General features: G+C 34.4%; 1 protein-coding gene across 7 annotated transcripts in view; it reads left to right on the forward strand.

Moving 5' to 3' along the window:
- The window catches only part of PTBP2 (polypyrimidine tract binding protein 2), a 50112-nt gene extending 41617 nt beyond the window's left edge, over positions 1-8495 (forward strand). For 4 of the 7 annotated variants that reach the window (XM_048067021.2, XM_048067027.2, XM_048067026.2 and 1 more), the window contains 6 exons: positions 3881-4035; positions 5449-5482; positions 5933-6025; positions 6381-6597; positions 6696-6773; positions 6904-8495. In XM_048067021.2, coding sequence (XP_047922978.1) covers positions 3881-4035; positions 5449-5482; positions 5933-6025; positions 6381-6597; positions 6696-6773; positions 6904-7036 — 710 coding nt within the window. In that variant the 3' untranslated portion in view covers positions 7037-8495. The remainder of the gene's footprint in view (positions 1-3880; positions 4036-5448; positions 5483-5932; positions 6026-6380; positions 6598-6695; positions 6774-6903) is intronic. The other 3 variants (XM_048067023.2, XM_048067024.2, XM_048067025.2) reach the window with 3 other exon arrangements.
- The last annotated feature ends 3252 nt before the right edge of the window (positions 8496-11747 follow it).

The raw sequence follows: 11747 nt of genomic DNA on the forward strand, positions 1-11747 counted from the left end.
TTGAGAACACTTTAAAGTTCAGAGAGTTATAAGATGGAGGTTAGCAAACTATGATGAGTGAAATACGGTAGTATGATGGCAGTGACTTCCTCCTGCTTCTGTATTTTATTTTCACATTTTATTTTGTTTTACAATTGTTTTCTGTAATGAAAAATGTAGGGAGTAAATCTAGTTCAGTCATAGTTATACATACCTACGTTAAGATGACTACTCCTGCCAACGTTTTTCACACAAGTTCATGTTATATTTTTAGTATAGCTTTAATTTGCCTTGTACTAAAATGTCATTAATAATTTGCACTTCAGAAGTCATGCAAAAAGGTACTTCGAGGACGAATAAGTAACACATGACATACTGTGTTTGACCTTTTAGGTGAAAGACTCAGTGGCTAGGAAGGAAGATGTATAATGTTTGTATGGTTCAGTTAATATCCAGAAAAAGCAAAATCCTGTTATCTATAATTGTTGAAAGCTAAAATAAAATTAATGATGACAGAGCTTTCAAATACCAGTTCATCTTCTTGACAAAGTAGCTCGTGTTTCTAAATAGTTGCAGGTAAGTCCTCAAATCATCACCAGTGTGTTGAGTGATAACTAATAATTACAATACAAATTAATCTTTTTACAATTTTGACTTACAGTAGCAAATGGTAGGGACCTACAGATCAAGAATTGTTTTCTATGGGTTCATAATTTATCTGACCTTTTTAAGAAATAAGGTCTGTCTGCTATGTAATCAGGTGGAAAAATATTTCCTGACTAGATAATCCTAGCTCACGTGCATAATATACTCATTCATATATACTGCACCATCAGTTTTGATGTAACTATGTTGTCAGAAATCTTGGAGACTGTAAATTGTATGTATTTTCAATGAGCCTTGTTCTCTTTTGAAAGCAGAAAATCAGTAATTTACAGAATTGGTTGCTTTCAAATGAATTATCAGCAGCAAATGGTTGTTTGGTTTTGAATGTGTATTTCTTTTATACATGAGGTGACGAAGGTTACAGGAGATCTTACAGGGGAAAAAAAAACTTAGAATAAATAGCAACTGTATTGTACTTAACCACTACAAGTTATGCTAAATATAAATAAACAGCTGGAAATATGCTGCTCTAGTTATGGGCTACCACAACTTTATTCATCACTGTTTTTCATAGGTTTTATTATTCCTTTTCACTAACTTTTCCACTAATTTTTCCCTCTAAAGATTCTTAATAAATGAATCTGTTTCAGAGGATAACAATTGAAAACATTTTTGTATGAATGCTGTTGAATTAATGTTTGGTTTTAACTTCATCAGTAGGACCAAGAATGCCCTTTAGAGGGTTTAATGCTATGAAGAATTTTGCCTTTTAAAGGCAATTACTTGGTTACACCTAACCATAACAGTGTCACTAGCATCTTTTAAATTAACTTTATTCCTAAAAGTGCAGGACTAGCTTAAAGCTTCTAAGGCTAGGGAGAGGTGCTTAGACACACTAAAAGACTTGAAATGCTCTAACGTTTCAGCATTTTTTCATAGCTAAATGATTGCCATTGACCTGTTTCTTTTCAGGTGAACATCTGTCACATCATATCGTCATTCTTCACGTTTCTGTCTCTATGACCTCTATGGTAGCCAAGCATTAACAAATATGAGTCAGTATATGCAATACAAAGCACCTAAATTGCACTTCCAAAATATGACTTTCAGAACTGAATGGAATTTTTAAAAATTGTTACTTGAGAAGTTGTATTTTATATTGGGAGATTTCCCTGCATATCACATATACATATTTTTTGTTCTGTTTCTTCTGCAGGGCTGCTTTCTTTAACTGCCTCCTTTATTAGTAGCTTTTACTTGAGAATAAAGCTATATTCTTCAGATTTAACCCAAGAACAAAACACACCTATATTAGATTTTTGTCTTGCTATTTATACACCTAGGTACATAGATCTGTATTTACGCTTTCCTGTCTTATAAAATTGATTTTAAGAAACAGTAATCACTATGTGTGGACTAGCAGTGGTCTGTCTAATTTGATATCCTTTCTCTGACAGCAGCTGTTACTTTTATGTTCTCATAGGGAAGACCGAGGACAGCCTCAATAATGGATGATCATACAGTGGCATACCTGGGAGAAGTGCTTTCTTAAACCCCAAATAGCTGGTGCTTGGCTTATGGGCTGAAGCATGTTACATGTCACTTTATTGCATATTTAATAAAATCCTAATAAGAGTGTTTGCAGGATGGAAGGATGACAAGTTAGGGTTTTTCCTTCTGTTTTCTATTAGTCAGTTCCACGACTAATGCAAGTAATGCAATAAAAAGATGGTATTCGTTGTTTCTATTCTAGTACACTTTCCCTTCATATTGTTTCATAAGAGATGACTAGAATTTTCTAACTGATGTTTTCATTACTCAGTACTACTTATGCCTCTGGTTTGATCTCTGAGTACTAATGCTTTTATCAGAAGGCATGCTGTATCTTTTTTAATTTCCTTTCTTAGAACACGTTTCTATGTGATTTGATAGGAGACAACTAGAAAATATTTTCCAGAATGTGTTTTTTATTATCCTTGATAAACGCTTTTGCAAAGTTGTGATGGATGTCCTGTTCCCTTTGAGGAGACATTTGCCCAGCCCAGCAAAATCTAATTTTCTGAATTACTTATTTTTTATGAATTCATGTAATAAAGTATACATAAAGTGTTGGAGATCTTTTCTAGAGAATTAAAAATAATAATGGTAACCATATTTATCCCCCTGTATAAAAACATCTCCTTTCCCTACATGTTTTTGCCTTTTGATACTAAATCTGGAATCTTTTTGAATATACAGATGACTATCTTTACTGTCATCATTGTCATATTTGGTCATTGACTGAAACTGAAGATATTTGCTTTCTCATAGTGACTTTCTATATTAAGTTTTATTTTAAAGGAAGGAAAATGGTCTTAAGTACATAGTGTACAGGTTGTATTTAGACTGTCGACCTGGCATTCTGGAAGACTGGTCAGAAGTGTTAGCTTAGTATCATCATATAAACATCCGAAATTATGCCAAAATGCTGAAATCTGAGAAGCCAGTTTCAGTAGAAGAAAATAAAATACGGAAGTTCCGTTTTTTTTCTTTTCTTTACCCTTTTTGTTATATAAATATCCTTTTGCTGGATTCTGTAAAATGTGCAAATAAACTGCTAGTAACATATGATAAAGATGGTCCTTTATGAAGTGTGTATAGTGCACATGTGTCATAAGAACCTTTCACAGATCCTGGAAGTAGCCTACTTGCCTGGTATACCAGTGACATCACCAGGCAAAACCACCAGATCTCTCCAGGATTTCAGTTTCCTTTGAAGAAGAAGAGTAAAGCACAACTGAAGTTTTAGCTAATAGTTGTGCGTGCTTCTTCAAAGAATCGGATTACATAAAGCCGTGGAGTAACCAGTTTGGTGCTACTTTGAATCCTGAATTTAGAAGTTTGCCTCCTCACCTGGTTTATGCTGTTTATGTAGGCCTTTTCACCTGACCAACTCTGTAGTGTTGTGTATTTAGCCTGAAGCATCAAGTTGAAGTGAACAATACCTCTCAAAGGGTGATACAAGATAAGGATATAACAATGCAGAGTATGTTCTGGAGTACAGAAAAAAAAACAGTTTTGGTGCACAAGAATGTTTATTTTAAAAAGTACTTTGTATTTTTGAAGACTTGATGTGAATAAAGAAAATTTCTGTTCCTCATGTTTACTTAACCCATATCACAACTCTTTGGATGACTGTAGCAGTGGAGTGGTCTGCTCTGTAGAGTGTTGTCTGCAACACTTGTACTGATATAGGTGCTTTTTTTCTTAATCGACTTGTGTGTGTTTCGTAAAATGTGCTTTATTTTAAAATTAGGGCTTCCTGTTGCAGCTGTTCCAGGAGCTCTGAGTCCTTTGGCTATTCCAAATGCTGCTGCTGCTGCAGCTGCTGCTGCTGCTGGCCGTGTGGGAATGCCTGGAGTCTCAGCTGGTGGCAATACAGTCCTCCTGGTTAGCAATTTAAATGAAGAGGTTAGTGAAACAATTCACTTTTTTTCCTCTTTAGCCATACTTCATCAATCAGTATCTTATAATTTCTTTGAATTTGGCGTCTCGTATTTGGATTTTAAGCTCATAGTATTTTTGCTGTTTATTACTCCCTACCCTCCCCCAAAGTTAATTTAAAAACCATTATTGTTGAATACTTTTGTTATTCCAGGTAGCTAACAACTTATTGTCGTTTGATAGTTGGCTACCTTTTTTTCTAAGAAAAATATGGTAATTACTGCATGTTTGACATTTGAATTGAAAGCTTTTTTTCTTTTGCAATTATAATCATGTAAACTAGAATTCCCATTTTTGTTTCTTTTAATTGTTTGCTGCTTCATTTCATGCTTGTATCTCACATTTTAAGGTTTTAATTTATGTGAACTACTCTAACACATTTTTCTTTAAAGGTTCTCCCAAAGATCTTGACGAGGCACTCTTCCAGTCTCTCTTAGTAATTTTTTTTCTTGACAGTTACTCATTTGTCTTATTAAAAAAAAAATGGTGACAAAGCTTTTTTTACCTTCACTGTATCTTTCTTGCGAACTCTGAAATCTAAAGGGGTTTGTTTAGTTACACATTTTTACTGTCCTTTACATTTATTTTGATGGCTGTGAAAGCTGGTATGAAATGTGGGAAGTTTGTATCAGTCTAGCTGTTCCATTTTTAACTGGCCTCTGTCACTATAAATCATTAAGCTTATTTTATCATCTGGTACTAGTTTGTCATCCAGTCTTGCATGTTAAAATGTTTTAGGTCAGAGTGCCATTTTGAAAGATTTTTTGCCTGCATTTCATAACCAGCCATGCTTACGCAGTTAAAGTTTAAAGTTTAAAATTTTTATTGCATGCTTTTTTTTATTTATTTTCATGTTGAGATGAAATGCTGTAGTTTACTCTTTGATATGAATGTACTTTACCCATATTTGTCTTGGGTGACTACATTTTACTCAGTTTTTCTTGTACAGTACATAAACCAACCATTTTCTGACCAAATTCCTGCATTTCCTATGTACTGACCTATATTTTATTTTTTTGTTCCCCACTTATTTTTTCTTCTGCATTGCTGTTTTCCCTTCCCCATTTCATCCTTTTCCCTCTGTGTTCAACTTCCCTTTCCTTGTCTTTACCCAAATTCCCATGCCCTTCCCTGTTTTACCCTTTTCTCCTTGTCTTTGTCTATGTTCCCTGTCTTCATTCCCTACGTTCATGCTTCTGTGCTTGAACAAAATGTTCCTCGGACCAACTTGCCCCAATTAACCGCCTTGAAACCATGATCCATGACCACCTCACCATTCTGCGGGAACCACCCTCGTTATGGATGATCTGTTCATCTCCGCTCTTCCTCGACTCTTCTCTCTTCTTGTCTTACGCTGCTTGCTCTTCTCTCCTTCTAAAGATGGTTACGCCCCAAAGTCTGTTTACCCTCTTCGGTATGTTATTGTTAGCACTATACTTTTATTATTGATTTAATTTTGTTTTGTTTTGCTTTTTGTTGTTTTTTTTTGTTTTGTTTGTTTCACCTTAATTCTTATTTGTAGCTAGCACTTTGGCTTAAAGTTGAATAGTAAATCTTTTGCTATTTTTCTTTTGCTGTTTAAAACTCTCCATAGACACAGATTTTCTTTTAATGCATGCTAATATATTTTGCATGGTCTTTAATTTAATATCATTCACATAGCTTCGAGGGTTTATCAGAAATTATTCTTTTCAAAATTCACTATTCAAAATCTTTATCTCCTTTATTCATTTGTGAGAGTGTTGAGTTTGAGTGAGAGATCTTGTTGCTGTCTGAATGTTCCATTGATATGTCAAAATGCGTAACTTAGTTGACTGGCTTTAAAATAACCTTTTTCTTTTGGGTTACCTTTGACTTTGAAAAGGTGTTTATGGTGATGTGCAGCGTGTGAAGATTTTATACAATAAGAAAGACAGTGCTCTTATACAGATGGCTGATGGAAACCAGTCACAGCTGGGTAAGACTAGATTTCTGTTTATGTTCCCAATAGTCTAAGTATTTGAAATTAAGCTATGTGAAATCAGGTGAACTAAGCATGTTTTCATCTGTCAATTTTTGTTGTATCCTGGTTACCCCCAAGATCCAAAATCTTATTGTATTAGGTTCCAAAAAGTTTGCACAATAGCCTAAATGAATTCAACAGCTGAAACACGTGTGGAGGTCTTTAAACACTCTGCAGACCTCATTTTTGATTCTAGTGCAATGACCCTTTGATTTTTCTTGTTTTTTTCCTTGTTTCTAGGGTTGTATGTGATATGCAACATGCTATTGAAAAGTAATACTGAATTGAGTAAACCTCTTGTCTCTTTCAGCCATGAGCCATCTTAATGGACAAAAAATGTATGGAAAGATTATTCGGGTTACCCTTTCTAAACATCAGACAGTACAACTACCTCGAGAGGGACTTGATGACCAAGGGCTGACTAAAGATTTTGGTAATTCACCTCTGCATCGCTTCAAGAAACCTGGTTCAAAAAACTTTCAGAATATATTCCCTCCATCTGCAACTCTTCATCTATCCAATATTCCGTGAGTGTTGGCTGTCAGTAAGCCAGTAGCATTAATATTAATCACAACACACTGAATGGACTAGTAATTTTCTGGTTATGCTTGTTTTCTGTCTGTAGACCATCAGTAGCAGAAGAGGATCTCCGCACACTGTTTGCTAACACTGGAGGCACTGTGAAAGCATTTAAATTTTTTCAGTAAGTAATTTTTCTGTACGCGGTTTTAACAAAGGACAGCTTAATTGTTTTTTTTGTGGCATGTCTTCAGGAAAACATTAGTAACAACCCCTGTATTGTTTGACTTCCTAATGCCATTATTTTGTTTCAGAAGAGATCACAAGATGGCACTTCTTCAGATGTCAACAGTAGAAGAAGCTATTCAGGCCTTGATTGATCTTCACAATTACAATCTTGGAGAAAATCACCATCTGAGAGTTTCTTTCTCCAAGTCAACTATTTAAAAAGGCAGATTGAAAATGAGGGTGTATTGCATTGTTTGGTGTTGTCACCTATTGACTGTTCAGGAAAGTGGGGACCAGAGTTTGTCTTCTATTTTTGGATTTTCTTTCATGCTGTTATCATTCCTTGTTTGTTTAAAAAATAAAAATTAAAAAATATTAAAAAGCAGTGATACTAACTGCTGTTGTCCAACTGTTGTTCAGATAAATCATCATTTTGTTTAAAAGATTTCAAGTTAATACCACAGTTTTTCAACTGAGTTGACATACGTGCCTTAAAAGGGGAAACTAGTACTGCTGAAATTGCGTAACTAGTAAAAACAAATTTGGTTGTCTGGGGCACACTGTTACATAATGATTTCAATACGTTTAGGCAGGGGTGTGTAAAAAGGTTAAGCTTTTGTTTCTCCTGCTTGGAATTGATTTCTTTATCTGCGGGCCTGTCACTTATTTTTCTTTTTAATTGGGTAAGATGCATTATGCTGAAAGAATAAAACAATGTTATTTGATTTTGCTACTTTTTGCTTTGTGCTTTTTTCAAAAAAAAAAAAAAGCCTTTTGTATTTCATGGTTCTGGTCTAGATTCAGTTATGAATGTAGGCATTTGTTAAAATTAACAAGGTACAGAATATTAATTTTGTAAAGGACAAGAAGTGACTTCTGTGACTTTGAGCCCTAAGTGAAAAGCATTATAGAATCTTAACCTTTTTGTACACACTCTTGTGGGATGTATCATATAAATGTCAGCACTAAGTAATGTCTTGTTTGTGGCTGAATATTTTTCGTAGATGTTTTTGAAGTTGACATGACTTATGTGCATTTAAATATATATTGCCATCTTTAGTTTGTAATTAAGATATGGAATATGGTTGTGGATTTCTGAGCATGTACAGACTGGTCAAGCTAGTTCAGGAAATGGTGCATGTATTTTTCAATGATGAAGAAAGTTTTCTGCGAACACTTGCAGGAAATTTTGTGGCAGTTTTCTAAAACTGACAACCAGGTGGGACCAAAGTTTATGTGCCTTTAGTCTTAATTTACCTTGCATTGTAATATTCAGTTTTAATAAATCTCTTCAAAATATTTTGTATTTAGAAATTAATCTGACTTTACTATAAACATGGCTCAGAATCTACAGATCCAGTTAATTTGAAAGCAGTTCTCTGTCAATCTGAACTGTTACCTTGGTTCTGTTTAAATGACCAATACTTTTTGAAATTGATGTACTTAGTTTTAAGATTCATAGATTCTGTTATCTATGTAGAGAAAATGGTCATGTATATTTTCTATTAGTTGAGTTTTTACATCTTTAGAATTGTAAAATTCAGTATAGTTTGAAAGTGGCACAATTAAAAATTAATTTTCTAACAAAGTCGGGAGGTTTGATGGTTGTTTAATTTCATTTTGTGTGTACTCTGCTTACCTCTGTAGCATGCTCAATAAACACTTCTGTAGCTCTGTATTCACCTTTTCTGTCTTTCTCTGCTGCTTTCTCTCTTTTCCTCCTACTCTTTGTTTTTCACTTCTACTGTGCTTCTAAATTCATGTTTATTCTCTGTCAGGGTGGGAAAAGCATAATATTAATAAATACAATTTTAAGTCTTTACTGCAAATCTGATGCTGCAAAAAGTACCAGCTCGTTCAGAAAGACCATGATCCTTTTGCAGGCGTATGTTCATATTAAATGTTTCCCACCCTGTTAAAACTTACTGCTTTAAACACATAACTTTTATTGTAGTTTGTTAGCTTTCTCTTTCTATCTTTTTAGTTTTTAAGCAGATTTATACACTAATGGATCTCAGGTTTGCCCGCAGTTTCATTTTCTCTTGCTGCAGTTTCATTTTTCTTTTTTTTGTCTGCTAAAGATTTTCTACTAATCATACAGTATACTTACGGGTTTAAGTAACAATGTTGTGAGGTGAGCGGACCATACATTCTAGACCGGGATATTTCACCTTTTTAGAGACAGGGGTTCAAATGAATGTAAAAACAGTTTGGGCACTTTAATAGTGTTTCTACATCCATGATATTTTGAATTGATTGTCGTTTTTTTCGTTCTGTGATTGTTTTTCCTCAATTAGAAATAGGATTGAAACATTTACACAGGCCCCTTTTAAGAATAACTGTATGATTCTGAAGCATTACGGTGGTAAAAGCTATCACAATGTTCAACTCAAAGCAGTTTTTCTGTCACTTCTCCAATATACCTACTGTAGATTTATTGATGTCTGATTACTTTGTGACCCAGTGCTTGTTCTTTGAGTTGGCTTTGAAATCAATAAATAGCTATCAGCTATTTAAAGGTCATGGTCTAACTTAGGGGGCTTTCATTAGTCTTCACTGTGTGAAATAAATTTTATTAAGTTCTTATCTGCTTTATCAGAAATACACCCAAGATCTGACTTAAAAGATATACTTCGTATATCGTAGTGATTACTCAATGTGAAATACTAGTAAAATAAGATTCATCCATATGTGAAACTCGTGAATCAACATCTTTTTTTCAAGACTCAGACACCTAAGGGCATCGATGTGACTATCTCACAATTGCCTTGAACAGTAGTTATGGATCTGACTGAGCTGCTCTCAAGCTTTTCATCTATATAGTATGGTGTTCCGTATTTTTAAAAGTAAAAATGTGTCAGATTTCAGAATGTGCTTGCATGTTTCAAATAGAAGTATGAATCGAAATTTACTGTTCTTTGGGTGGGTTCAGCTTTCTTTGGGTGGATTCAGCTTGTGCTGAACTATTTCTACTCTGAAACATCTGTATCAGATAGCATTTAGTGATTGCCATATGTACAATGTTGAAATAACTTTAAATATCTGCAGTGCTTGAGTGTTTACAAATAGAGGGTTTTTTATAACTTTAATTCATTCCTCTTGCCAGGCCTATTTCCGTAATTTCTAGGTTTCTATACTTTTCTCAATTTGAAAATTTCTGTGGAAAAAATTTCAAGGGAAAGAATGTATATTGAAATTGTTATAAACTAAATAACTTTTATTAAGAGCATATATTTGTATCAGTCACAATTAAAAGCAATGATAGTCATAAATGGCATGGAAGTGTTTTTTATGAACTCAGTGAAGAAAATCCCTGTTTGTTTATTGATACATAGTCTTTAAAGGGGGTATATTTGCACATGCATTGTTATAAAGAAGTATTTTTTGCTCTTCAGAATGTGAAAATGCAAAGCATAATTTTTATTATGATTTTACTAAAAAAAAAAAAGGGGTTATGAGTAACTTGACCTACTCAGTGGAATGAGTTTTAAATTGTTATACAGCTTTCCCATAGGCATTTGATACTCCAAACTCAATTTCAGATTTTTAAAATAATTTTACTTTTTTGACATGAATAGGAAGTGGCTGCTGATTCCTACTTTCCTTTTTTTTTTTTTTTTTTTTTTAAATAATGGAGCAATGAAAGAATTCCAAAGGTGTTGGTCAGGAAATATCCATTGACAAATACAGTATATAAATGAAGTAAAATAAAACCTGCATTAGCATTCTGACTAAAAATTGTGGCAAGTACTTTTATTTATTGTGATTTAACATTTTATTAACAGGCACCTTTGCCTTGCAGGAATAACAGCTCAAACAAACAGCTCAAATGACTGTAGGTTGCCACTTCTAATGTTTTACAGTAATTTTCAGTTTCATAAGCCATCTTATGGAAAAAAAATCCTTTTGATTCACTGTAAGTTCATTTATTATACTATGTCACAGCATGAAAGCAACAATACAGACATAATCCTCGCACGTGTAGAAAGGGCTAACTGGGTTGTGAATGTGGTCAAGGTAGGTTTTCCAAGGTCTTGGTCATGCAATATCGTCAGTATTTCTTACTGTACTGTTCTGGGAGGCAGCTGCAGCATGCTAGTACAGCTCTCATCCATGCAGGTTATGAGGGGAGAGATGGATTTTTTTTGTTTTCCAAAACAAAGATACTTGACATGCTATTTTCTACTTAATGAGCCTTGGTAAAGTTAATCAATGGACTGCAGTAACTGTAGGGAATGAAAATCTATTGGAAATTATTTTGTTAGTCTACAATTAGCCTGCTAGAACCAGTGACAAGGTTCCTGCCTTGCTGAGGAATTCTGTGCAACAATAATGAACCTTCAGGTGATTTCTTTAACTTTTTTCTTTTAATATAATAATTTATTCAGGGAAAGGGCTGTATTGCAGCAGGAGGAGTGCAGGGCAGAAAGATGTGGGGGTTTCAGTTTCAGAAGTAGGCTTCTTTAAGTTCCTTCTGGTGTAAATAAGACCTTCAAAATTGCTGATAAGGGGAGAATTACTATTATTTATTTGTTATTTTAGAAATGAGTCATGTTAAAATTGGGTAAATGTGAGGTAAATACTCTATTTTGTAACTTCCACTCAACAACTGTTGAGATGCTGGAGCTTGTAATTAATGCAGACTGCTGTGGAAGTTGGTCTCCCCAGGATGAGTACTGGTCATCCTCAGAAGCCAGCAAGACTGAAAGCCTGAAGCCACTAGCCCTTGGAGGGGCTGCACGTCACTGTGGTTTGGGATAATGGACACTGACGGCTTCCAAAGAGCTCCATACCAGGAGCTAGCTGGGTCTAGGAAGAGATTTCTTAGAAAAGTCATCAAAAGTGACACATTAGGGAACTGATTTTTTGATGAAAGTGTCTGCTAGAAAACTTCTGACCATCTGTATCCTGTTGAACGATGCAGTTGATG

This window comes from Anser cygnoides, chromosome 8 (assembly GCF_040182565.1).
Source record: "Anser cygnoides isolate HZ-2024a breed goose chromosome 8, Taihu_goose_T2T_genome, whole genome shotgun sequence".
Lineage (NCBI taxonomy): Eukaryota > Metazoa > Chordata > Aves > Anseriformes > Anatidae > Anser > Anser cygnoides.